Below are 27462 nucleotides of genomic sequence, written 5' to 3'. Positions count from 1 at the left end.
TCCCAAAATGGTTTTTGGCCTTCTAAGGGGATAGTGGACATGATTTTCACCGCTCAACTGCTTCAAGAAAAATGCAGAAAGCAAAACCAATCCCTGTATATGGCGTTTATCGGCCTGACGGAGGCTTTCGACACTGTAAATGCCTTGTGGACTGTCCTTCTGAAAATTGGCTGCCCAGATAAATTTGTGAACATCATTCGGCTCCTCCATGATAATATGACAGCAACAATCACAGATAACAATGGCTCTCAAAGTGAACCATTCACAGTGGGATCAGGTGTTAAACAGGGTTGTGCTTCCCCACTCTATTCATTATTTTCATTGCCATCATCCTACACTTTGTCGAAGGGAAACTCCCCACCGGAGTAGAAATCATATACCGAAGAGATGGAAAGCTCTTCAATCTGAGCAGGCTGAAAGCAAAGAGTAGGGTTACCGTAACTTCCGTCATGGAGCTTGAGTATGCTGATGACAACGTGGTGTGCGCACGCTCAGAGGATGACCTCCGAACTATCCTAAATATCTTCGCAGAAGCTTACAAAAAGCTTGACCTATCACTCAGCACCACAAATCCAACTCAACGTTGTAACGTTAATCACATTAACTGTTACAGGAGAACATTTCCTAATTTACCAGCATAATGAATGATGATTCACACCCTGGCCGGCACTTTCTTGATCTCCTGCCCTCAGGCAGAAGATATAGAAGCATGATTAGTGGCACCAACAGGGTAAAGAACAGCTTCTGTCCGTGGGCTGTTAGGCTGCTGAATGAAAAGATAACAACAGGGCAACTGACTTTGGTGGGTGTGCGTCAGTAAACGAGGGGAATTAAGACTAAGAGAGCTGAGTGGGGGGTGCTCCTGTAATCTCACTGTAGACAAGTTGTACAAGTGCCAATAAAGTAATTCAATTCCAATTCAATTCCAATTCATAAGCAGGAAAAGGTTTTCCACAGGGTGGAATGGAAGACATCTGAAGGCAGCCCTGTTTAGGGAAGCTTTTAATATTTGATGTATTACAGTATTTTAATATTTTTTTGGGAAGCCGCCCAGAGTGGCTGGGGAAGCCCAGCCAGATGGGCAGGGTATAAATACTAAATTGTTGTTGTTGTTGTTATGGTACCAGATGAAGAGTCCTGCAGGAGTCGGAAAGCAGAGTCACAGCTCTGGGATATTGTGGTTAGATGAGGGCAGCTTAGTCCTTCTCCTTCGTCAGGATGCAACCTCCCTCTTCCTCTGCTTCCCTCTGAGTAAATGGGGTTCCTTCCGCCCGCAAAGGGTTGCCAAAGAGGACCCAGGGAGGTTCCACTCCTGCCCTCCTGGTGCTCGCAAGAAGGGGCTCAGCCAGCCCCCTCTGGGAAACGAGGAGGCGAGGGCTGAGATCCAAAAGGGAAGGTCTGCTTCCCAACCAGCGGCAAGGGATATTTTCTGGAATATCTGGAAGTGGAACGTTCTCCGCCCCCCTTTCCAGCCTGTCCTCTCTGCCCCCATCAGGCAGGCCAGGGAGCTCAGAAGGCCAGACCTGCAACTTCACTTGGAAAGCGGCACAACTGCAAGGAGAAGCAGCAGAGGGAAGAAGAGGAAGAGGAGGAGGAGAAGAAGAAGACGAAGAAGAAGAAGAGGAAGAAGAAGAGGAAGAGGAAGAGGAAGAAGAAGAAGAGGAAGAAGAAGAAGAAGAAGAAGAAGAGGAAGAGGAGGAGGAGGAGGAGGAGGTTGGGCTGGATATCCCGCCTTTCACCCCCCTTATGACAGGCATATACAAAGCCAACCACAGCTGTCAACTTTTCCCTTTTCTTGCGAGGAATCCTATTCGGAATAAGGGAATTTCCCTTAAAAGAAGGGAAAAGTTGACAGCTATGAATCCAACCCACCAGTTGATTTAATCCAGCCCCTGTGGGAGTATACTACGTCCTGGGGTAAAATCCTTCAAAAACAAAACAAAACTCAACAACTTTTGGGGTAAAATTGTAAGTAAAACTCAACAGCTTTGGGTTTGAATCCTAAAAAAAGTTCAAAAACCTCAATCCCAAAAATAGCTGAACAACTTTGGGGTAAAATTATAAGAAAAGCTCCACAACTTCAGCCCTAAAAAAACTCAACAACTCTGGGTTTCAATCCTAAAGAAAGCTCAAAACCTCAATCCTAAGGAAAGCTCAGCAACTTTGGTCAGCCCTCAAGCATGTTCACTTCATCAACTCTGGCCCTCTTTGGGAAAAAGTTTGGGCCCAAGGAGTCTCAGAGCGGATCACATTCTCCTTTCCCTTCCTCCCTCTGCGAGGTGAGTGGGGCTGAGAGACTTCAGAGAAGTGGGACTGGCCCAAGGTCACCCAGCAGCTGCAGGTGGAGGAGCGGGGAAGCGAACCCGGTTCACCAGATTACGAGTCCACCGCTCTGAACCACTACACCACGCTGACCAGGAGCCCTGCAAAATAGCACCCTCCCATTTCATTTTTAAAAAATAATATTAATTTTCATCCGTTTTCAATTGCAACCCAATGATGGCCCCATTGTAACCATGCCAAATTAGGATACCAATAATCCAAATGCCCAATTAAATAATTTAGGTCCCCCCCCCCCGCATGCTAGAATTGTCTTTCTTCCATCTCCCCTGCAGGCGGAGGACTCAGTTGCTCAGCCGTGAAATGGGCGCAAGGGCGACCCTCCTCCTCCTCCTCCGGCCGCGGAGCCCGGTAAGCGGGGCTCGCCCGGCCCGGGAAGCACCGGCCCCCGGCCCCCCCTCGCCCCCCCCGGCTCACCTGCCCTCCGGAGTCTCCGCGCTCAGCGCGCTTCTCGCTTTGGCGCCCAGCAGACCCGGCCCCGCCCCCGCCCGGCTCCCGCGCCCCCATTGGCTCTCGCCCGCGCCCAAGCCCCGCCCCCGCGGCGCGCCACGAGGAGAGCGCGAAGCGAAAGCGAAAGCGAAAGCCGAGGCGGGCGCGCTCCTGCGCCTGCGCGGAACTCTCCCGCGCTCCGGGCTCGGGCGGGGCTGACCCGCGGCGCCAACACGTGTCCGCCCACTCCCACGTGCGCGGAGCCCCAGGGGGCGCGGCTCCTCCCTCCTCGTTGCAGCCCCGCGAGGTGGGCTCGGCCGAGGGGCAGGAGCGGACCCCGAGGCGGCTGAGCCCGACACGCGACCTGGCTCTCGGCACGTCGGAAGGGCTCCAGGGGAGGGGAAGAGGACGCCTCCCCGGCTGCCAGGGCTCGGGGTCCCAGGCTGTGCTGGACCCGAGTCAGAGACCCAGTTTGGCACACACAGGCGGGCAGCCTCAATGGAGGCTCCACCTGGGGCAAAAAAAGGGGAAAAGGGACCATTCCCCCCCCATCGCCACACCACTGCGAGCTCCCCCCCCCCCGCAAATGGTACACGTGTGCTGCTCATAGCTGTCAACTTTCAGATTTGAAAAGAAGGGATCAGCAGCCTCCCCTGTCCCGGGGACAGCAAGGGATAGCTAACAATCCGGGGAAGCAGCGGGAAACAGCAAGGAAATAAGGGAGTTTCCCACAAAAAAAGGGATGGTTGTGTCACGGCTGAAAATTGGCCGCTGTTTCTTTAATGCGAATAAAGCTGGGTCGGCATGAGTCAGCGGCCTGCGCTGGGTTGTATATAGAGAGTGAGAAATGTTAGTTTGGTGTTGGGTTGGCTGGTTGGTGAAAGCTGGCAGTGTTGAAGTGTGTGCATTTGGTCAGTTGCTTTTGCAGAAAGACTTTTTAGAATAAAAGCAGAAAGCACTCTGCAAGGATACTTTTCTCGTGGACTCTTTTATGCCGACAAGGGTCAGAGGACCAGGCTGAGGCAACAAAGGGAGGTCAGAACCCCCCCTTTTTTTGCAAACACTGACAGGTTGACAGCTATGGTGCTGCTGCCCCTTCTTGCGACCCACATTCCCTTCCCGATGCCCCTTCTCCCAAGAGAGCTCTGCCCATGAAGAGCTTTCCCCGGCATTGCCCTGGGGAGCTTCTCCAGCAGGGCCACTTGGAGGCAGGCAGCCCGCCCAGGAGGCCCCGGGTTCAAACCAGCTCATATCCCCAGCAAGTCAGCCTTGCAGAGTTTGAAGGGACCCTCAGAGCCATCTAGTCCAACCCCCTGCAATGCCAGAATCGGCTCGTTTGGCTCGGCCTGTTCCTGACCTGCCTGGCACCGTGGAGAATCCAGCTGTGTGGCTGCCTTTCTCCTCACTCCCGGCAAAGTTGTTTCGGAGGCAGTCCGTGGCAGTGGACTTTGCTTAGCCTGCTGGGCTGCTGCTGAGTACAATTTTCTGGCACCGCTGCCTTGCACAAGTTACGCAGGGGGAAGCTGGACCCTTCTGCATCCTGCGCATTAAGCAAAAGTTCAAGTGTGCTGGAAAACGCCACCTCCCTGGATCGCCAGGAGTGCTGCCGTTTAACAAACAACCCTTCCTGATAACAGAACCATGCATGATTCCTAAGCTGGGCAACACCCAGGGTGGCAGCTGCCCGTCTCAATTTGAAAATGATTAGGAAACTACAAAAAGCATGACCAGACAGAGAGGTTTTGGGTGACCTTGGGCATAAGTTTGCTTTTATTGACTTTTCATTTTGTCTGGATGCATCTGTGGTGGGCAGGCGGGCGGCCTCCCATCGCTGCCATCTGCCTGGTTGGGGCACCATGAGACGTGGCGCTGGCCAGCCCTCCAGCCATTGCCAGCCAGAAGGAATTTCACCTCTCGGATGGAACTTCAGGCATCTCCTGAAGCCCTCAAGGGTAGTTGTCGGCGTATGAAAACTTGGGGATGAAATACTTCCGTACCAACTGCTGCATGGCGGTGAAAGACTTTGGTGATGCCGGCCTCGCCAGAATGGGTGGGAAGGGGTCCAAGTTGATTCTCGGCAGGGGAAGTTTCACAAAGGGCGCAAACCCCTTCATGAGGTAGCGAGGGAAGATGTACGGGCAGTAGAAGCCTGGGTTTGAGGGAGACAACAAAGAGGAAGAGGAAGGCCATTGGGCGTGGGAGAAGCCCCTGGACTCCCCTTTCCTTCCTGGCCCCTGACTCTAATCCAGCAGAGATCAGCTGGGAAACAACTCGGCTGTCCGTTTTTCAACCAGCCACTGTGCTTCTGCTTTCAACAACAGCTCAATGCACTGGCATCTTTTTTATTTAAATATTTATATAACTGCTTTTTGAAAAAAAGACCTGTAAAGGTAAAGGGGCCCCTGACCATTAGGTCCAGTCGTGGCCGACTCTGGGGTTGCGGGGCTCATCTCGCTTTATTGGCTGAGGGAGCCGGCGTACAGCTTTCGGGTCATGTGGCCAGCAGGACTAAGCCGCTTCTGGCGAACCAGAGCAGCGCACGGAAACGCCATTTACCTTCCCGCCGGAGCGGTACCTATTTATCTACTTGCACTTTGACGTGCTTTCAAACTGCTAGGTGGGCAGGAGCAGGGACCGAGCAACGGGAGCCGATTCGATCTGCCAACCTTCTGATCGGCAAGTCCTAGGCTCTGTGGTTTAACCCACAGCGCCACCCGCGTCCCTAAGACCCGCGTCCCTAAGACCTGCAAAGCAGCTCATAAAAATGTAAGAAATTGTGTACATCCAATAAAAAAACAATTCAAGTGGATCAAAGATGATAAAGGAGCAGAGTAGCCATAAAATTCTAACGTCAATCTAGCCAGCGCTTTGAATTGTGCTTGGATATGAACTAGCAGCTAATGTAGACAGAAGAACGGCGGAATAAAATAACCCACGCCTTGAGCTCCCAAGAGGAGCCTGGTCACAGCGTTCTGAGATGCTAAATATGTTCAGACGCAGGACCATGCGCCAACCCAGATGTGATGATGACAGCAGGCGCGACTCTGGACAGCTCTGCCTTCTGGCCAGGTTAGCTTCCTAGTGAGGTAATGGCCCTCTCCAAGTGGGCCATTAAGGTAACAAAGGAAGTGGCTGTGTGCCAAAAACCAAATGGGCCCCCTCCCTCCCTCCCTCCCTCCCTCCCTCTGACAAAGGCCAGAGTTGCAAGTTGCTTTTTCAAGCTGGAAGCTGGCAGGCTGCAGGTTGAGCAGCTGAGAGTCAGAGCTCTGCCTGATTTCAGTTGTGTCTATGGGAAAAGCAAGACCCTCTTGGGGTCTTAATGCTGTGAACTCCTCCATCGCAGGCTCAGGTGGGGTACACATAAGCAATCCCAAAGCCACCGCGGTCTCTGCTGCCCTGCATTCCAAAGGAAACAAACCCTGGGAAAGTACCTGGAACACCTGGAATTTCATGCCGCCCAGAGATTGGGGTGGTGTGCAACAATAGTCACAATATTTACCTCCATTCTATGAAAAGCTTCACCTTCCTGCTTTGTGCAGACAGGAATATTGGCTCGCTCACAGTGAGTGGGACACACAGCAAATCCCTTCTGGGTAGAAATAGCCCCCCCCCCCGGAATACTTTCCAGTCAGTGACACCCCAGAATACACAGGACACACCTCTTGCCCAAGGCTAGGCATCTAGGAGGGATTGTCGGATTAATCTGCCACAGAAAAGTCTCCAGAGCTGTCTCTGGGATTATGATGGCCCTGAATCGCAGCCAGTTGTTTTAAAAAAGGCCAAGCCTGGGCATCTAAGTGCAAGCGCCCAAACTGGCAAGATGGTGCCAGCAGCTGGCACATACAAAGACGTGTCTGTTCATCTCCTTCTCTGCCGAGGGCTAAACCTGGCCCTTGATTTGCCAGCATTGTTTTAGAGATAAAACAGTCAGAGTATAAACATCCTAACAAGCAAAGACTGAAATAAATCTTTCCACATGTCAATTGTAGTCACAGAAAGTAATCTGGGGTCAAACTGGTGAACTAACATTAGTTTCTCCTGCCGCAGGAGGAAGGATGGGCAGGGTCTGGGTGGGGGGCGGCAGAGCATTTGCCCCCAGTGCCATCCAGGCCCAGTCACGTCTGTTTGGGGGCAAGCAGATAAAAGCCACAGGGCCAGGCAGTGGGGTGAAGACCCCCCCCCCCCGGCCACTGCAGCTACTTACGCTCGGGTATTCTCTTCCTCAACATGGCATTGGTTTCTCCGAGCCGCAGGATGGCACGCTTCCTGTCACAACAAGGGCACGGGTTTACCATGAACAGCAGGAAATGGCACTTGCCCCCCCCCACAGCCTGTGATCCATTGTGCGGGGAGCATGCGCAGGTGAGGCCGGGCTCACCCCCTGCACTTTTAGGGGGACACCATATATGGGAGAAGCAGCCGTGAGCCTGGCTGTGCTGGGCCCGGGGGTAACCCATGAAACGCGGTCCAGGTCCCGTCCCGAGTCCAAGGGAGGAGTCAGTCCGACGGGGCCAAGGCAGGACACGAGGCAGGAAACCAGGCAAGGACAGGTACAGGATCACAGGCAGGTTCTAGCAAACAGCAAAGTTGCTCCTGCAACCTGGGGTGGCGTCCGACAGCCTTTTATCTTTGTCAGGGTAACGGCCAGTCCTGATCCCCCGGAGACTCACCTCCCTGTTTCGCCCGAAGGCGAGCACTCCTCCTGCAAGTACTCGGGTCTCTCTTTCTCTCAGACCTCAGTCTCTGCAGCTCGGGAGACGTCAGTGGGTTACTAGACCCAGGGGCCGCCTCAGCCTCCTCTGACCTAACCAGTAGTGGAGCAGCTGCAAGTGATGGCCCAGCTGAAGGCAACGAGGTCATCCCCGCCAGGGCAGGCTCAGGCCCCGGACTCGGCCCAGCTGGTGCTTGTTGCAGGGGAACCTGCGCAGACTGGGACTCTTCAGAATCAGGCCCCAGACTTGGTCCCAATGCCCCTGAGGCAAAGGTGCAGACTGAGACTCCTCTGGTTCCGAGTCCGAGCCCGAGTCCCAGGCCATCACACTGGCCTAGACTGGGGGCAACGTTGAGGAGAGAAAAACACCCCCCCCCAAAGTTCCAGAGTTGTTGGATCCTTCTATACTTTACCGCAGCCACGGAAAGCCTGCCCCCCCCCCAACTTGGGTCTTGCTCTGGGGCTCCAACTCCCAGCACCATCCCTGACTTTTAGCCCTGGTGGTTGGGGAAGCTGGACTCCAGCAACCTCTGGAAGGCCACACAGGACCCCCAGCCCTTCACTGCCCCCAGAAATCTGTGGGGAGGACAGACAGAATCATTCTGCCAAGCTTGGGGGAACTGATCTGCCTCGTGGAGCCCGGGTGCGAATTCTCAGTGTTGCAGATCTAGCGAGTAGCCATTGTGCGGTCAATATTTTTTTTTTGGGGGGGGGAGGTAGCAGCAACAGCAGCACCCAGAAAAGCCATGCATTGGCCTGGGCTTCCTCAAGTGTCCTGTGTGACAGCCCCTCTTACTTCTTAATGGGAGGCAAGGCCATGACGGTGTCCTTGGGCGAGATCAGCGAAGAAGAGACCAGCTGCTTCATCTCCTCCAGCTCCTTCGCCAGCTGCTTTTCGACGAAGTAATGGATGGCGTCGATGGGGCAGACGGGCTGCCTCCAAAACTGAGCCTCCTCCGCCTGCAAGAGGAGAGCAGCCCTGAGAGTCCCTGGCGCGGCCACTTCCCTCGCCCTGGGGGGCAGCTGGGGGTTTAGCGTGGGGCAAAGCTGGGCCTGGACAGGAAGCATCGGGGCACTTGGGCTTCCTCTCCAGAGGTGCCCAGTCTCTGGGCTGCTGTGTCCGGAGCCCGGCTTGGGAGGAGGAAGAAGCAGGTGGGGGGAACCTGAGTCTGGGGGCGAGGGGAATCTCCCCTTTCCACTCCACCAACAAGGGGCTTTCTGAACTGGTGGTCTCACCTCCTTTTTATTATTAATTCATCTTTATTGATTTAAAATATCATCTTACATATGTATTACAGACAGTTACATCAAAATTAAACACAAAAAATAATAGGAAAAAGATAAATAAAATAAAATAAAAATAAAAAGAGTTAACAATGAGAAATGAATCTTAGTTATAACATCCTGTCTTTTCCAATAAAGCCTTCTGAAAGAGACTTCCAATCGTTCTCCTTGTACTTTTTCTATTGTCAGTTTTATCGCACAGTTCGTTTTATAACTTTTCCTGTATATTCATCTAGTATATTTATTCCATTTGTTTATTATATACAAGTATCATTCAGTTCTGCTAGGATGTCATTGTTACAATATAATCTTATATATTCTTTGAATAGTCTCCATTCTTTGAATATTTTTTGATTTGGGGCTCCTCTGGCTTTTCCGGTCAGCTTTGCTAATTGAAAGTACTCTAGCACGAGGGATTGCCAATCCATTATACTTTCTGAACCGGTGGCCTCACCTCCAGGCTTCCTGACTCCTCCATCTCTGGCTGCTCTGCATCTTCCGTGACGCCACCACTCTCTGGCTCCTAAGTCAGTGGAAAACGCACCAGTCAGAGTCCAATTGGGCAAATGTTTCTGACACATGCAGAACATGCAAAAAGAAACATGGCAGGATATCTCCAGCTATAGGGAACCAGGCAGAGGGCCTTCTCGGGGGTGGCGCCCGCCCTGTGGAACGCCCTCCCATCAGATGTCAAGGAGATAAACAACTATCTGACGTTTAGAAGACATATGAGGGCTGTTTAGGGAAGTTTTTAATGACTGGTGTTTTAATGTAATTTTAACATCTTGTTGGAAGCCGCCCAGAGTGGCTGGGGAAACCCAGCTAGATAGGCGGGGTAGAAATAATAAATACCGTATTTTTCGCCCTATAGGACGCACTTTTCCCCCTCCAAAAATGAAGGGGAAATGTGTGTGCATCCTATGGGGCGAGTGCAGGCTTTCGCTGAAGCCTGGAGAGCGAGAGGGGTCAGTGCGCACCAACCCCTCTTGCTCTCCAGGCTTCAGGAAGCCCTCCGCAAGACTTGGGAGCCCCGCGGGAGTTCCCGCTGGGCTCCCATGGTTTGTGGAGAGCTGCCTCTAATCCGAAGTCTGGGGCGCAGTCGCGCCCAGGCTTTGGGTAGCTCTGCGCAAGCCGTGGGAGGGCTCCCACGGCTTGCGGAGAGCTGCCTGTTCTGGGGGCTGGAGTCGGGGGAAGCTCGGGCTTCCCCCGCCCCAGCCCCGCGCCTGGAGGGGAAATAATTTTTTTTCTTTATTTCCCTCCAAAAAAACTAGGTGCACCCTATGGGCCGGTGCGCCCTATGGGGTGAAAAATACGGTAATAAATTCTTGTTGTTGTTGCTGTTATCCAGTCTCTGAATGCATTGCTCATGTTCAGGGTTTCAGGCAACTTAGATCAGGAGGTTTGCAAGTCTTCCCCAGGCCTCACTCTGTCTTATTTATGGAAGATCCCTTTTCATTTATTATTTCTGTTATTTATATATAATAGAAGGTGGCCTACAGATGAACTAAGAAAAGCTGAAAACTTGGAAAAACAACCACTAAAAACAATTCAACATTAAAACTCTCTCTCTCTCTACAATCTCATTAAAAAACCTCACTAAAAATGACAGATACTCTTACCCTTATGCATCTATTACAAAACCATAATTACCATAAATAATTGAACATTACAAGTGTCATTACAACCCTGCCAAAGATTTTAACTGTTTACAGTGGTCTTTTAAATAAATTACAAATTTACTCCAATCTCTAGAAGATACTTGATCTTCCTGGTTTCAGTAAAAGATGCAATAAACGTAAATTTAAATATGGAACCCATGGAGGGAGAGGAGGAGGTCTGAGGGTTTGAAAGAACCTTGTACCTTGATGTTTGAAATGGTTTTGTTTTAGATGTATAATATTATCTAAAACTCAATATTTTATAATATTTTTTTTAATGACAGATACTCAACCATCCAAGTTCACTCTTAGAGGGAGTGTTTATAGCAGGTACCTTTTGTTAGACAACAAGGGGGATTTTGGGTGGTGAGCTCAAGGGGGTCTTCCCGTACCTGTGGACTCTCCTCCTTCCTCGCCCTCTTCTCCTTCGCAAGGGATCTCCTCTCGGCCCTCTCCTTCTTGCTCAGGTCTTTCCCCACCTGGAATGAAGACGCCAACAAGAGCCTCACTTTGCAGTTCAATACTTGCAGTATGGTAGCTATCGGCTGTTGTGGGCGGCCAGGGAAAGGACTGGATGTTCCAGCCTGTCTTTGTAGGATATTTGGATTCTCGTCTTTTGTCCGATATACTCTGTGGTTCGGTGGAGGGTGACGGGGGGGGGGGGCACTGTCCCCAAACTACCCCCACCTGCCTAGCTGCCCTCTTTCCTGGGGTGCCTTGGCTGTCAAGATTCCTCCTGCTCCTTCATCTCAGCGTTCCCTGTAGAGAACTCAACAGGGAAGGGGAGGACGGGCTGGTCATTGGCTCTGGGGGCCAAAGCTGTGGGGCTCCCTTCCTTCTGCCCCATCAGTCTCCATGGGAACCACCCACCACTGGACTGAGCATTCTCTCTCTCTCCTGCAAGCCACCCAGAATAAAGAATAAAATTAAACAGAGGGTTTAATTCCCTGGAGGGAAAAGAAATGTGATTCATAGAAATGTAAAGTCGGAAGGGTCCCAGGGGTCATCTAGTCCAACCCCCTGCAACACAAGAATCCCAGAGGAAGAAGAGCCCCCTCCTTACCTGGCACAGGGACAGCCCCTTGCTCTCAGGTGCCACCCTGCCTGGTTTTGCAGGATTCTTCGGCAGACCTTACCTCTTTGTAGCTCTTGGGCGAATATTTCCCCTCCAGCCGCCTCTCCTGGTCCACGCTAGAGCCGCTCCACTCCTGGGTCAGACAGAGAAGGTGTACCAAGGGGCTTTTGAGGGGCGGTTGGAGGGTTAGCCTTTGGCCAACCTGGCATCCCCCAGAGGTTTTGGACAGGGGCTGATGGAAGCTGCAAGAGCTGCCTGGAAGGAACGGCCGCCCCTCCAGGCACCCAGCCTGGGCTGACTTCACAAGATTCCTCTGTAAGTCTCCTCACCTCTTGGTAGCTTTCCGGAGAGGACATCTTGCTCTCTGTCTCCATGGTGGAGCGTCTCTTCTGCTGGAACAAGGAGGACAACATGTGAGTCAGAGCCCAGCTTTGAAATCACTTAGCATGCGTTTCAACCTCTGTAAGCCTCCTCACCTCTTGGTAGCTTTCTGGAGAGGACATCTTGCTCTCCGTCTCCATGGTGGAGCGTCTCTTCTGCTGGAACAAGGAGGACAACATGTGAGTCTTTGCCTCAGTCTTCTCCGATAAAGAAAACAATGCCCGACCTGAAGAATTTGGAGCAAATGATTCAGCAGAGGAAACACAGCCCAGAATAACTAAGGAGATAGTACAAGAATACTTGGCTAGTTTAGATGTATTCAAGTCTCCAGGGCCAGATGAACTGCATCCAAGAGTATTAAAAGAACTGGCAGATGTGATCTCAGAACCACTGGCAGTCATTTTTGAGAATTCCTGGAGAACAGGGGAAGTCCCGGCAGACTGGAGGAGGGCAAATGTTGTCCCTATTTTCAAAAAGGGGAAAAGAGAGGACCCAAATAATTACCGCCCAGTCAGTCTGACATCAATACCAGGGAAGATTCTGGAGCAGATCATTAAGCAAACAGTCTGTGAGCACCTAGAAAGGAATGCTGCGATCACCAATAGTCAGCATGGATTTCTGAAAAATAAGTCATGTCAGACGAACCTGATCTCGTTTTTTGACAGAATTACAAGCCTCGTAGATGAAGGGAACGCAGTGGATGTAGCCTACCTTGATTTCAGCAAGGCATTTGACAAGGTGCCCCATGATATTCTTGTAAAGAAGCTGGTAAAATGCGGTCTTGACTATGCTACCACTCAGTGGATTTGTAACTGGCTGACTGACCGAACCCAAAGGGTGCTCATCAATGGTTCCTCTTCATCCTGGAGAAGAGTGACTAGTGGGGTGCCACAGGGTTCTGTCTTGGGCCCGGTCTTATTCAACATCTTTATCAACGACTTGGATGATGGACTCAAGGGCATCCTGAACAAATTTGCAGATGACACCAAACTGGGAGGGGTGGCTAACACCCCAGAGGACAGGATCACACTTCAAAACGACCTTGACAGATTAGAGAACTGGGCCAAAACAAACAAGATGAATTTTAACAGGGAGAAATGTAAAGTATTGCACTTGGGCAAAAAAAAAATGAGAGGCACAAATACAAGATGGGTGACACCTGGCTTGAGAGCAGTACATGTGAAAAGGATCTAGGAGTCTTGGTTGACCACAAACTTGACATGAGCCAACAGTGTGACGCGGCAGCTAAAAAAGCCAATGCAATTCTGGGCTGCATCAATAGGAGTATAGCATCTAGATCAAGGGAAGTAATAGTGCCACTGTATTCTGCTCTGGTCAGACCTCACCTGGAGTACTGTGCCCAGTTCTGGGCACCACAGTTCAAGAAGGACACTGACAAACTGGAACGTGTCCAGAGGAGGGCAACCAAAATGGTCAAAGGCCTGGAAACGATGCCTTATGAGGAACGGCTAAGGGAGCTGGGCATGTTTAGCCTGGAGAAGAGGAGGTTAAGGGGTGATATGATAGCCATGTTCAAATATATAAAAGGATGTCACATAGAGGAGGGAGAAAGGTTGTTTTCTGCTGCTCCAGAGAAGCGGACATGGAGCAATGGATCCAAACTACAAGAAAGAAGATTCCACCTAAACATTAGGAAGAACTTCCTGACAGTAAGAGCTGTTTGACAGTGGAATTTGCTGCCAAGGAGTGTGGTGGAGTCTCCTTCTTTGGAGGTCTTTAAGCAGAGGCTTGACAACCATATGTCAGGAGTGCTCTGACGGTGTTTCCTGCTTGGCAGGGAGTTGGACTCGATGGCCCTTGTAGTCTCTTCCAACTCTAGGATTCTATGATTCTATGATTCTATGAATCACTTAGCATGCGTTTCAACCACTGTGGCTAGATAGGCAATGGATTATTAATTTCAGTTCATATGTAAATTATATATACCGTATTTTTCGCTCCATAAGACACACTTTTTTCCTCGTAAAAAGTAAGGGGAAATGTCTGTGCGTCTTATGGGGCGAATGTGTGGTTGATCGCTGGCTCCCTTTTCGCCCCCTTGCTCAGGCCTCCATCGTTGAATGTTCTGCAGACGGAGGCCGTTTGTTTCCCCAGCGACATGTGACTGGCTGATTAGATTATCCGTCCGGAAATTGTAGAAACGGCTCCCTTTCCTTTCCTAAAGAAGCAGCAGAACTGTGAGTTGAACCCCATAAAAACAAGATTTTTTTCCCTTTGCAAAGTAAGCTCAACAACTTTGAGCTGATCCTCAAAAAAGGGGCTTTTCCCCTTTGCAAAAGAAGCTGCACAACTGTGAGCTGATCCCCCCAAAAACGGGGCTTTCCCCCCTTTCCTCCTCTAAAAACTAGGTGCATCTTACGGAGTGAAAAATACGGTGATTTTCAGACATCTTTCTTTATAGATATTGTAATGGACGGACTGTGATTTCATTTGCTTTTTTTGTAATTGCCTGGAGTATCGATAAACAAGGCGGAGTAGAAAATTTAAAAAAACCTGGATGATCTGGGGGGCTCTGAAGGATGGAGACCCCCTGGGTGGAGGGACAAGGGAGCTAAGCTGAGAGGTGCAGGAAGGTGGGGACAAAGGAGGAAGAGGAGGAGGAGTGTTAAGTTGTGGACGAACATATCAGACGACATAGTGATTCTTCAAACAGCTCTTGTTTATTCTGAGGCTAGAACTGAACTGAACTGAACTGAAGGGCTCAGTCAGCCTGCTTATATAGAGCTCCAGTACAACAGTTACTGAAGCAACTTTCTAAAACTATCCAATCACTGAATGTCACTTTCGATCCTTCATTTGCATACAAACTATCCAATCACTGAACATCACTTTCGATCCTTCATTTGCATATCTATCTACAGTATCCCCCTGCTGGCCCAGGGTGAGAACTTCAGTACATAACACGGAGGAAGGTGAGAACTGCCCTCATCCTTCCTCCTTCCCACAATTATCAGCAAAGACCAGGCTGGACGCACAATACTTCTTACCTTCTGGAAAGGTTTAAAGGAATAATGCCTTCTGGATGCAACCTTCTGCGCCAAAAGCTGAGCTCTGTGCTCCTAGCAGGAAGAGAATCATCAGGTGCCACTTCCAGCATGAAGAAAAGAGTGTTTGTTTGTTGCCCAAAGGGCAAATCCCTTTGCTGTGCAAAAACGAGGCCTGGGACACACACACCCCGGCCCCCACTGGAGGCAGCTTTCAAAAGCAGGAGCCCCCGGGTCATGGGCAGGCAGAGGGACACATGGACCCGTAATATACCGTATCTATTTTTAAGTGACAAGTTTTGGGTGAGGTCTTTGGGGCCCACCAAATAAAAAACTTTTGGTGTTGCAGTATCCTAGCAGGTGATCTATAGAAATGTGAAAAATGGCTTTTAGTTCATTTTTCTCAGGAAATAATCAAGCTTTTTTATTTTAAAAAAGCACATTTGGGGTGTCGCTAAAAGCTTTTGGTGTCAGCAAGGGATCCACAGGAGGAGTTGATTTCTTTTTAATGGCAAATTGGAGGGGGCATAAAAATATTAATTTAAATATTTTGTTGAAAGCCACTCAGAGTGGCTGGGGAAGCCCAGCCAGATGGGTGGCGTATAAATAATAAATTATTATATTATTATTATTATATTGCAGCAGGGGGGGGGAGGTGAGTCATTCCTGCTTAAAATTCTGGCAGATTAGAGGCAGTTAAGTGGAGCATCTATAGGCTGGTGCAGGTGAGTTACATTTCTCCCACCAACCATAGTCTCCTAATCGATTCTCCCTGACATTTGGACCGGACTCTGGTGCTATAGCTTGGGCTCCTGGCTGCTGAGGTTGGAATCCAGCTGAGGCCTGTAGGCGGAACAATGAAGGTAAAACTCTCCCTTGTCCAACATACTGGCATCTACACACACAATCGCATCTCTCTGCAAGAGTCACTGCCACAGTTCAAGATGAAGATTCCAGCCTGGCTAAATCACTCAAGGAGCTCATAGCTCCCAAGGGCCAGATAGAGAGGCCCGAGGGGGCCATATTTGAAGTTCCCAACCCCTGAAGTTCACTGGGCTGAAAGCCTTAATGAAAGTTAGCTTTTTAGCTGAAGGTTGTACTCAGCCGATGTAAGCCAGACCTTCCTCTCTGACGAAGGGAGATAATTCTAGCTACCCAGACAACTCAAGTGGGGAAGCTGCTGGCTGGGGAACTTCACTGGCAAATGGCTGGTTTCTTCCCAAAGGAGGGAACCTTACTTTCTGAGCCGCCCCTGTATGAAAACAGACCCTGACTCCTCCCTGACACGCTAGAGAAAAGGCCAGGAAAGAATGGGTGCGTTGCAGATTTCAGCCTGGCTCCTGCTTGCGGAGTTTGACAGATTCTGTAGCGGGGGGCGGGGGGGCAGGCTGCAGCCAGGTGACCCCTCCCCGGCCGAAGGAAGAGAGAAGGAGGAAGAGGCACCTTGAGCTCCTGCATCTTCCCTTCCAGCCAGCGGTTGCAGGTTCCTCGCATCGTCTCTTTGGAGTCGCTCGCCTGGACCGGCCAGGAGCTCAGCTCCTTGGTGAAATAGCTGTGGGGGTCCTGGATTCCCACCTCCTGCATCAGATTGTGAATAACGAGCCTGAAAGGAGAAAGAGGCAGGTGGACTCGCGCTGCAAGGTGGGGGAATTGCACCCACATGACCACTCCACCACATTTGCTGACCTGAGCCATAAGAAGAAGAGGAAGAAGAAGAGTTTGGACTTGATATCCCGGTTTATCACTACCCGAAGGAGTCTCAAAGCGGCCAACAATCTCCTTTCCCTTCCTCTCCCACAAGGTGAGTGGGGCTGAGAGACTTCAGAGAAGTGGGACTGGCCCAAGGGCACCCAGCAGCTGCAGGTGGAGGAGCGGGGAAGCGAACCCGGTTCCCCAGATTACAAGACTACCGCTCTGAACCACTACACCACACTGGCTCTCCATAAAATACCTGTCAGAGCAATGAGCTAAAGGAATGTTTTTCTTTAAACACCCCTTTTCTCCTGCCGGTTGCTGTCCACCTGCTCTTTGAGAATGTGCATCTAGGCAAGGAAGGAAGGGGGTGGTCTCTGCTGCCTGTAACTTGCTAACTGAAGGCAAACAGATTTGGGCGGGCAATTTGGAAATCTACGTGGTCCTAAAACCTGATTTCAAAACCATGCGGATAAGAGAAGCTACGCTGAAATCAGGCTTTTTGCAGTGGTGGAACCCTTCCCTTTAAACAAAACTTCAACAGAGCTCTTGCAGTAAAGTCTTTTTTTTTTTTAAGGGGGGTTGCTTATTGAGAGAGCAACCAAGATAGAGCTAGCCAGAGCAGCTGGCGACTTTGAAAAGCAGCAACTTTGACAAACTGTCCTGAAACTTTTTGTTTCCTCTGCCCCCCCTTAAGGCTTAGGCTCCTAGCAGTGACCCCCCCCCGGCCCTTACTTGTCTGGGGTGTAAGCCTGCATGTAAAAGGTCATGAGCTCCACTATCAGGTCCTTGTTGTCCTTGGCCATCTTCACGAGGGCCTGCAAGGTGCCCAGGATGAACTTCCGATGCCTCCTTTCCTGGAATGTCGAGAGAAGACAAGGGCATCTTGGCAGGCAGGCACAGGAGCCCACAAAGCCAAGGGTCCGCCTGGGCCAGCAGTGTCAACTCTGGCTGGCAGTGGCTCCCCACGGGCTTTGGCAAAGAGAGGAGGAGAGAGAGAGGTCTTTTCCAAACTCCCTAAGCTGGAGATGACGAGGTTGGAACCTGGGTGTGTGGGGATGCCTTGGATATGCACAGCAGCTGCCCTGAGATACGGCATTCCTGAATTGCAGGGGGTTGGGCTGAATGACCTTTGGGGTCCCCTCCAACGCTACAATTCTATGGCCCTGCAAGTCACTCCTGGGTCTGGCCAGCAGGGAAGTTGAAATCTATTGACAGCCGGGGGGCCTCCCTCTCTGGTGGGGTGAAGGGGGGCACATTCCATCCGGCACTCACAACACTGGGGACTTGCTGGCCTTTTGCACACAATCTCTTTCCCCTCCTGGGGAAATGCAGTTTCCACCAGAAGAAAAGAACCGTCTTCAGGAACGACATCGGCAGCGCTTGCAAGCGCTGGCTCCCCTTCCTGCCCTTGTTGCTTTGCTTCAAAAACATCTCCCACCTCCTTAAAAGTTCCCTTGGGCCTAAGCACCTTCTCCACCAGACGCAGTGGGGAGAAGAAGAAGAGAAGAAGAGTTTGGATTTGATATCCCGCTTTATCACTACCCGAAGGAGTCTCAAAGCGGCTCACAATCTCCTTTGCCTTCCTCCCCCACAAGGTGAGTGGGGCTGAGAGACTTCAGAGAAGTGGGACTGGCCCAAGGTCACCCAGCAACTGCAGGTGGAGGAGCGGGGAAGCGAACCCGGTTCACTAGATTATGAGACTACTGCTCTTAACCACTACACCACACTGGCTCTCAAAAGGAGGCCCAACCTTCCTTTTGAGGAGCTGCTCAGCTATGAAGACCAGAAACTTTAGCCAGCGGCTGGGTTCAGTGCAAGGCCAGCCTTCCACGCATGCGTGTGTGTGTGTTCCCCCAGCAGAATATGCAAGACAAGTTCTGCACGGCAGCACAAAGTGAGGAGCCCAGAGTGACCCTCACCCGGAGAGAGGGAGGGTCGTCCTTCTTGTTCAACACCTGGATAAAGCTGCTGCAGACCAGCTCGTTCATCCGATCCCCCATCTCGTCCTTCAGGCTGGCGATGGCGGAAACCAGCTCTGCCTTTTGGCCAAAGTCTCTGGTGGTAACCAAGAAGGCCATCATCTTCGTCAAGAACTCGTTCAAGGTCATCTCTGGCGGAAAGCCCTGGTGAGAGGGAAGGGAAGCTGCCTTGCGGGGGTTTGGACCAGTCGACCCAGGGGGTCCCTTCCAATTTGAGGATTCTAGGAGCGCCTCTGAGCTGATGCACCCCCCCCCCCGGGGAGGACAAGAAGAGCCTGCTGGGTCTTGAAAGAGCAAAAGAAATGGCTCCAGCAGTCGCAGGAGCTGTGGGAGGCCAACTTACCCAAAGGAAAGGTGCCCAAAGCCTGCCCCAGACCCACACGCTGCCCCAGAGGAATCTGCTCATTCAGACCACAATCTCACCCTCCCACAGAGATAAAATGTGCACAGCTTATCTTCTCTCTCTGGGGGTCTCCAGCAGCAAATGCTCTACCAATGAGTAACAGCAGAGTATTTTTACAACACCCCAACCTCCCAGAACTGGCTAGTTCTTTAGGAATTAATATGGAGATGGAAACAGCCTCTGAATACCCTTCTGGCTGGCCATTGAGACCACAGGCAAAGAGATGGAGCTTCTCTTTACACTGGCCCAGACAACCACCCCCCATTGCCATTAAGAAATGGGGGCTTATCGGTCTCAAATTCCCATAAAGGGGAGGCATCCCCTCAACCTCCTCTGTCTCCTCAGAACCATCCAAAGGGGCGAGGAAAGAAGCTCGCTCTCTCTGAACCTCTTTTCTGCACAGAACTCTGCACATCCTCTGAAACCCAATACTCTACTCAAGCAGGTGTTATATGTCGTCTGTGAGCGAAATATTGTCACCTTTTCCTTTTCTTTTCTTTGCTTCTCTCCCCTCACATTTCCCAAATAAAATTGTCTATACTTTGATATTTGACTTCAATGGTTTACACAGGAATTTGGAGTCTCATGTTAAAATTATCCCCCATGTGATAGGTGGCATGGCTGTTAAGCTTTCTCTCCTTCATTCATTCTTTCTTTCTCTCTCTCTCTCTCTCTCTCTCACTCTCTCTCTCTCTCTCTCTCTCTCTCACACACACACACACACAGTTGTTATGTTCTGCATCCTCTGGGCTTTCAAAACACAAATCTAAAGCTCTTTTTCATTTGACCTTTCTAGAGCTTAAGGGAGGGGTCCTTGTCAGCTGGGTTTAGAGATCCCTTCAGATCACAGTTGGACAGCAAAGTCGTTTCCAGGCTAGTCGGTTCTGCCCGGACACTGAGGTCCAGCACCAAGGGCCTTCTGGCGGTTCCCTCGCTGTGAGAAGCCAAGTTACAGGGAACCAGGCAGAGGGCCTTCTCGGTGGTGGCGCCCGCCCTGTGGAACGCCCTCCCACCAGATATCAAAGAGAAAAATAACTACCAAACTTTTAGAAGACATCTTAAGGCAGCCCTGTTTAGGGAAGCTTCTAATGTTTAATAGGTTATTGTATTTTTATGTTTTGTTGGAAGCCGCCCAGAGTGGCTGGGGAAACCCAGCCAGATGGGCGGGGTATAAATAATAAATTATTATTATTGTTATATATAGGATCAGCCTGTGGTTGCAGGCCTGTTGCCATTCTTTCTTTGGGAGAAGACCATTTACACAAAAAGTGGCTCTGCCAGTAGAGGAAATCTTTGTCTCCCAGGTCTGTGGCAAGCAGAGCCCCAGCTATACAAGGGATGGGGCAGGGAGAAGGTCCCATGGGCAGCAGGACCCCTTGGCCCTCCTTGGCCCTTAGGGATGGTCTGCAGATCCTCCTTGTCCTTCAGCCTCTCACCTCAGGAAAAAGATCTTGGAACCACAGCATGTCCAGGAATGGCAAGACAAAGAAGGGAGGCTCTTTCTTTGGCTCTGGGTATTGAGATTCATCCAGCTGCGTCAGGAAGATCTCAGGAAGATCCATCTGGAATAAAGAGGAGGAACCATTTTTCGCAATGTTCCTCCAAAACATTGCCAAAAATGCCAGTTTCCCATAAACCCGTTGGAGTGGTTAATATGCATTCCTTTCTAAATTAACCATAGTTACCATAGACCAAATTTTCTCCATTCAGATATAGGCAGATATATGCTTCCCCACATTTTTAGCTATTTATATCTTAGCAGCAGTTATAAGGTTAAACACAGTTTCTTGACCATTATCTGGAATAACATATTTTACATAATATTTAGTAGAAATATTTTTTGTCCAATGGTATGTGACATCCTAATAGATATAATAGCCTGAACCAATTTCCAGAATATTTATTTTTGAGAACAATTCCAGATGTATGTGTAATTTGCTTTATTTAATCCACATCGCTGACATTTTATCCGATCCTAACTTACCTATTAAGTTCAATTTCTAAGGCATTAAATACTTTAAGCTATTTATCTTTTGTTTGTTTTGTTTATTTAAAACATAACAAAATGAGGAGAAACCAAAGGAGACCCCCCCCCCCAGAGAGAGAGAAACAGCCTCCCTGGTTTATGGGTCCCTTGCCACACAGGACCCTCTCAGGACATCCCTTGCCAGCAGCAGGAGAGAGGCAGGAGGACCATCCCAGGTAAGGAAGAGATGCCTGCTTACCTGTTTTGTACTCGATTTGATGATGCTGATCTCTTCAGAAACCCGTGTCCTGGGCTCCTCGCCCTCCTTCCACCCTGGGACCGTTCTCAAGTGGCTTTCTGTCTCCTAGCAAAAGCAGAAGGGAAAGTGCAGGCCCCCTCGGCCAAGAGGAGACCCCCGCCTTGTGTCCCACAGTTCCCCACCCACAGACAGCCTCCTGGGATGGCTGCACTTCCCAAGCTAAGCAGGTCTGAACCAGGACAGGTTCCAAGTGGGAGGCCAATTTGGAGCCCTCAGGCACGTCCAACAGGTAGATTGCGATCTACCGGTAGATCACTGGACGTCTGTGGTAGATCACTGGTAGATCACTGGCTCCCCCCCAAAGAAGCTCAACAACTTTGACCTGAAGCCCAAAAACTGGGGTAGATCACTGCCAGGATTTAACTCTTGGGAGCTGGCCACCCCTGGCCTAGAGGGAAGACCAGCAGGTAGAGCTAGGCTGGAGCAGCAAAGCAAGCAGGCATTGCCTTGTGGTTTTGCCCCAGGGTGTCTTGCACGCTCCCTGCCAAGGTTTGTCCTCTCTGGGTGCTGAGTGTGTGTCCTGCCTGCTCCTTTCACAGGCTTCCAGGCAGGGTCCCCCCGAGAGCGCAGCCCAGGCCCCCAGCCTGTCCGCTCAGCCGCAGCCAGCCGCCCCCCAGCAGGCCTGGCACTGAGGACGCCCTGCTCCGCCTTACCGGCTCCACCACCCTCACGAGTCTCTCATCTCTCTCATCCGCCAGCATCTCCTGGCTGTGAAACTGCAGGGCGGCCACCGAGTTGGGGATGAAGCCAGACGATAGCCTGGGCAGTGGCGCGTGGTGGCTCTCCAGCTCCTGGCAAGGGAGAGCAAGGCAATTCAGACAGCAGCCGCCTTCCGCACCCCAACAGTAACCCTTGGGGGCCTGCCCCACCCCTTCTGGAATTTTTCTAAACCATGTCTCATTGGAAAACGTCATAGGGAATATTGGGTGACTTTCGACAGGTGCCTGCATTTCAGTTCTCGTATTCTTTTGGAAAGTGGGAATTTGCTAAATTCAGCTTTAGGTGTGAGCGGAATTGGATTTCTTCCCCCACTCCCTCCTGTGAAGGTCACACAGAGCTTGTCAGCCACACACACATGCTCTTTAGTGCTCAGGTCTCCCTCGTGGGTGTCCCCCAGAGAGATGACCATGGGCCTGATCCAGCAGGCTCTTCTTACAGAGGTCTGCTTTGAAGGCAGAACCTCCATGCCCAGGAACAGTCTACATCTAAATCCCAGGTAATGGGGGGGGCAACGAGGGGAGAACAGTGTTGCGTTCAGGTCCTGCTGGGGAGCGTCCCTTAATGCCCATCTGGTTGGCCACTGTGAGGACATGATGCTGGACCAGGTGGGCCGGATCCAGCAGACAGGCTCTTCTTAGCTTCTTATGCCCAGCCAGAGCACACCTAAGCAGAGGTCCCCCAGCTTAGCTTTTCTAGGGAGAGAGAGGGCCCCCTCGCCTGGCCCTGACACTGCCCTGGAAATGCAGCTGCTGAGGGCACTGCCAGAGAGGAGGAGCATTGCCAACTCTCAGGCCCTGGCAGCAGACTGGCTTGTGGCCTCTCCCAGGAGCCAGAGGAGGAGGAGGAGGAGGAGGAGGAGGAGGAGGAGGAGGAGGAGGAGGACAAGGGGGAGAGGAAGGAGCCATCGGCCCAGAGAAGCCTCACAACCTGCAGTCTGAAGTACTCCTTGCTGCCGGAAGGCGGCCTCTCGGGAAAGAAGCCCTTGATGATGACGGAAGATGTCTGGCTCTTCATGCGGGAAACGGAGCCCAGGGACTTGGGCGAAGACTCCTGGCTCCGGGCAGGCGAGGAGGGAGACAGCTCCTGGCTCCCGACTGGCAGAGATGGATGGGACTCCTGGCTCTTGGCTGCGAAAGATGGAGACGACGCCCGGCTCCTGGCTGGCAAGGGAGGAGACCCCTGGCTCTTGTCAAGCGAGGAAGGAGACCCCTGGCTCTTGCCTGGCGACAAAGGAGACCCCTGGCTCTTGCCTGGCGACAAAGGAGACCCCTGGCTCTTGTCAAGCGAGGAAGGAGACCCCTGGCTCTTGTCAAGCGAGGAAGGAGACCCCTGGCTCTTGTCAAGCGAGGAAGGAGACCCCTGACTCTTGCCTGGCGATGAAGGAGACTCCTGGCTCTTGTCTGTCGAGGGAGACTCCTTGAAGATGACACTCTAGGCACACAATCCATGGTCGCCCGGGTGAGGCACAGAGGAGCACACCTGCGTACCCCACTCCTTTCCCCCTCACCTCGCTTGCACCTTCTGCCCCCATCTCCAAAATGCCTCCCGCCAGCCAGGGAACGGCACAGGACACAGAACCACCCCAACAGCCACCAACGTCCACCTCGGGGGCCTCGCCAGACCCTCCTACGCTGGAGCCCAAAGACATAGAATTACACCCACGGTGGGTGGGCCGTTTCTTTTACAGGGGAGGGGGAGATTCTCCCTCTGGCGGTGGCTGAGAGAAATGGGGAACTGCGGGGGGTGGGGGTTCTGCTGGGCTCTGGGGTGGCGTCAGAACTCCAGCGAAGCTGAGAGTAGGAAGATTCTAGGCGGATAAAACGAAGTCCTTCTTCATGCACCACAGAGCGAATCTGTGGAACTCCCTCCCTCATGAGGCAATGATGGCCCCAACCTGTTCATTTCCGTGGTTTGGTTGGAAGTCACTTCAGGCTGCCTTGGGCAGGATAAAGCTTTGGTCAGGGTGCTGAGGGAGGACATCCCATGAAAGCCGCACCTGCCAATTGCAGCCCCCGAGGGAGGCAGGGATGTGGCGGCAGCAGCGGGAGATCCTTCCAGGTGCCAGGTGGGCCCCCTCTTACCTTCTCGCTCTTGATGGGCTCCCCAGGGAAACTGGGGGTTGAGGAGAGTTGTGAAGGGGGTGAGACGGAAGGACGCATTTTGGACTCTTTGATTGCATCCAAGTCTTTATTCAACTGAAGAAGAAGAAGAAGAGTTTGTACTTGATATCCCGCTTTATCACTACCCAAAGGAGTCTCCAAGCAGATAACATTCTCCTTTCCCTTCCTCCCCCACAACAAACACTCTGCGAGATGAGTGAGGCTGAGAGACTTCAGAGAAGTGTGACTGGCCCAAGGTCCCCCAGCAGCTGCATGTGGAGGAGTGGAGATGCAAACCTGGTTCCCCAGATTACAAGTCTACCACTCTGAACCACTACACCACACTGGCTCTAGGGTGAAGGGCAAGGGAAAGGAGGAGCTCGGGTTAACTGTGCAGGCCAAACTCAGAAGGGTCTTTTGCCAGACTTCAGTCCTCTCTTGGGACTATAATGACTATTATTAATGACCTGCCCTTTACCCTAAGGTTCCTGGGTGGGTTGCAACATTAAAGCACAATGTCATTGTGGGCTGGGGCGGGGGGCTCAGTCTGGATGATCCCCCAAGTCCCTTCCAATACTTGGAACCCTGCATGTAGGGAGGGTTAGAATTCAACAGAATAAATTGCCAAACTAGTCAGACAAGATCCTTTGTAAGACTATTGTTATTCTTGCTATTCTTTATTAAATTTCTATACCGCCTTTCAACCGAGGATCACAGGGTGGTTTACAATATAAAAATGAAAAAATACATACCATAGTAACAAACAAAAGCAATGACACCCCATCTCCCCACTGTTTAAAAAGCCATAGATTGTTTCATTAGCCAAAGGCCTTCGGAGAAGAGGAATGCTTTTGCCTGGCACCTAAAGATATGTAAGGAAGGCGCCAGGTGAGCCTCCCTGGGGAGAGCATCCCACAGGTGGGGAGCCAGCGCAGAAAAGGCCCTCCTGCCATAAAACACGTCTCTCCTGTATTGGCCTGTACGGCCACCGCAGGCGCCATAACTCTCCAGCCGTTTGACTTTACCCCTGAAGAGAGACTCTTCCATGGTCTTCCAAGATAGATGGAGGCAACACACCAGCTGGCCATGGAAGTGTCCTCACCAGCCTCCCAAAATCCTGTGATGGGATGGAAGAGCTGCAACTAAGTGATGGGGCTCTCCAGACTAAGGGATGGGCCATTAGTCCTCCACTCCCCACCCCCAGCTGTTTGGGGGCTGGGCTGGGCTGGAAGCTGGAACCACAGAGAGCTGCTTGCTCTGGGCTGGATCCAAAGCTGAGTCTGATGAAGAAGCCGTCTGGGCTGGGTGTGGATGCTGTGAGCCCCTCCATCCGATGCTCAGATTGCAGAGATGTGTGAGGGAAACCATCTCAGCATACAAAAGTCCCGGGTTCAATCCTTCACAGCATCTCAAGCTCAAAGGGCCTGACTGCCCAAATAGCCCACCCTAGTTAAAAGGCTCTGAGGAAGACCCTGCAGAGAGAGTGATTGCTGCCAGCCAGAGAAGACAGCACTGGGCTGGACAGACCAAAGGTCAGACTCAGGGTAAGGCGGCAGCTTCAAGTGCGCCAGCAACTTCTGGGATCAGGCGGGCACACATTTTAAACAGCGGATGTTGTGTGTGCCCGTCTGTCAGTCCGTGGGCTTCCTGCTTCCACGCCCCCCTGCCCCCACCTCTGGAATCTCACCGTGTCCCGACGGATCTTGACCTTGCTGCCCCTGGTGTCCATGCCAGAGAGCATGAGGCCTGGGGAAGGACGTCTTGTGCTGGAGGGAGATTTCTCCGCTTCGTCCAAGGGGGGGCTAGAGCTGGGCTCCAGGACCTCCTCAGGGGCTGTCACCACTGGCGGGGGCACCGGAGGGGGCAGCCTCCTCCTCTTCTCCTTGGGGGGTCTCTTTCCCTTTTGGGCCAGGCCTAACTGGGAGACAAGAGGGGCACTCTCAGTCCTCTGCCACTGCCCCAGCCCCTTCCCCGCTCCAGCTGCCCCCCAAAGACCCTCACCTGCTCACTCTTGCTCCTCCTCACTCCAAAAAGCGGAAATCTCACTGGAGGAGGGAGTGGGGATAAGGCTTCTTTGATTTCAGACACGGACGGGGCTGCTGAGAGGACGGCCTGTGGGCTCCCCTCTGCAGGGGGGCTGGTGTCCTGCGGGGAAGGCGGGAGGAAGGGGGTCTCTCGCAAACCAAGATGGCGCCACAGTCGCCCCAAGGTGCCACCTTGGACATGGACTCAGTGGCATCACCTCAGGCAATTAATAATAATAATAATAATAATAATAATAATAATAATAATAATTTATTATTTATACACTACCCTTCTGGCTGGGTTTCCCCAGCCACTCTGGGCGGCTTCCAACAGAATATTAAAATACAATAGTCTATTAAACATTAAAAGCTTCCCTAAACAGGGCTGCCTTCATACGCTCCTTCAGATATACAGGACCGAGGAGGCAAAAGGTTTTGGCAAGCCCTGGCGGAAATGCTACAGCTCAGCCTCAGGGCTGTATTACCCTGGTGGCTTCAAAGGCATCTCTCGCCAGGGAAAACTGAGGAAGGGCCAGTGGGAGTCGGCCTTTAGCTCAGAGCCACCGGTGAGAGGGCAGAGACACCAGGCAAGAGAACACATGTCTCCTGAGGCAGAGCATGGAGGGCAGGGGGGGGACCGCCCCCCCCAGTTACCTCCAACGTCTCAGGACCTTGCAGGGAAATGGGTGGAGGGAAGCAGCCCAGGAACATGCCGTCTGGCCCATAGAGCTCCGAGATGGACTTCGCCCGGCACATGGCTTCCAGCACCTCATCCGCATTGAAGGTGTCCTCCACCGGGATCTGGGAGGAGAGACAAGGCGGAGGGGAGGGGAGACGCAGTAAACGCCTCCTGTGAGGCGGCCCAACTGGATGAACATGCAAAACTACCCCCTGCCTCTCTCCCACGGCTCTGCAGAGGAAATGCTCAAAGGACCAAAAGCTCCTGGGAAGTCTGACCTCGCAGGACCTCCTGCAGGGAGACCCCCTTGCCTGGAAGGTGTCCCTTCCCTGCCACCAAGTCCCATCGACCCCCCAGCCCAGTGAAGCCGCCAAGCCTCACCTCAATTTTGGGTTGTGGCTTGTAGAATATCTGCAGGTATTTCTCAAAGGCCTCTTCCTTCATTTCCTTGGTGGGCCGCGATTTCTTGGTCACGCTCACTTTCCCCTTCTGGACCAGCTCCAGATCCTGGTCCCTGTCGGCCATCTGGGAAAGTCCCTGCAAGAGGGTGCGGGGCTCAAGGCGTCTCTGCCCCTCTCTCCTCCCTCCCATGCTCTGCCCCATGGCCAGAGAGCCCCTTGCCCAGCCAGATTCAGCCTTGGGCACATGGGCCTCCCTTCTCCCCCCCTCCAGACACGCTCTCCCCTCTCGCAGCC

General features: G+C 51.9%; 1 protein-coding gene across 6 annotated transcripts in view; it reads right to left on the bottom strand.

Moving 5' to 3' along the window:
- Positions 1-4509: 4509 nt before the first annotated feature.
- Positions 4510-27462, bottom strand: part of LOC309373975 (uncharacterized protein) — a 43188-nt gene continuing 20235 nt past the window's right edge. For 2 of the 6 annotated variants that reach the window (XM_081918632.1, XM_081918631.1), the window contains exons 13-33: positions 27149-27304; positions 26743-26889; positions 26066-26209; positions 25752-25982; positions 24047-24160; positions 22893-23396; positions 21899-22036; positions 21186-21290; positions 20397-20522; positions 18498-18701; positions 17311-17432; positions 16327-16486; positions 14887-14958; positions 11974-12036; positions 11827-11889; positions 11559-11630; positions 10815-10901; positions 9219-9287; positions 8277-8440; positions 6974-7035; positions 4510-4918 (exon numbers count right to left, since the gene is read on the bottom strand). In XM_081918632.1, the coding sequence (XP_081774758.1) occupies positions 4716-4918; positions 6974-7035; positions 8277-8440; positions 9219-9287; positions 10815-10901; positions 11559-11630; positions 11827-11889; positions 11974-12036; positions 14887-14958; positions 16327-16486; positions 17311-17432; positions 18498-18701; positions 20397-20522; positions 21186-21290; positions 21899-22036; positions 22893-23396; positions 24047-24160; positions 25752-25982; positions 26066-26209; positions 26743-26889; positions 27149-27304 (3006 nt within the window). In that variant the 3' untranslated portion in view covers positions 4510-4715. The remainder of the gene's footprint in view (positions 4919-6973; positions 7036-8276; positions 8441-9218; positions 9288-10814; positions 10902-11558; positions 11631-11826; positions 11890-11973; positions 12037-14886; positions 14959-16326; positions 16487-17310; positions 17433-18497; positions 18702-20396; positions 20523-21185; positions 21291-21898; positions 22037-22892; positions 23397-24046; positions 24161-25751; positions 25983-26065; positions 26210-26742; positions 26890-27148; positions 27305-27462) is intronic. The other 4 variants (XM_081918634.1, XM_081918633.1, XM_081918635.1 and 1 more) reach the window with 4 other exon arrangements.

The sequence above is a fragment of the Podarcis melisellensis genome, assembly GCF_964234715.1.
Source record: "Podarcis melisellensis genome assembly, chromosome: 7".
In the NCBI taxonomy this organism is placed as follows: Eukaryota; Metazoa; Chordata; class Lepidosauria; order Squamata; family Lacertidae; genus Podarcis; species Podarcis melisellensis.
This window is presented reverse-complemented; position numbering and strand designations above follow the sequence as displayed.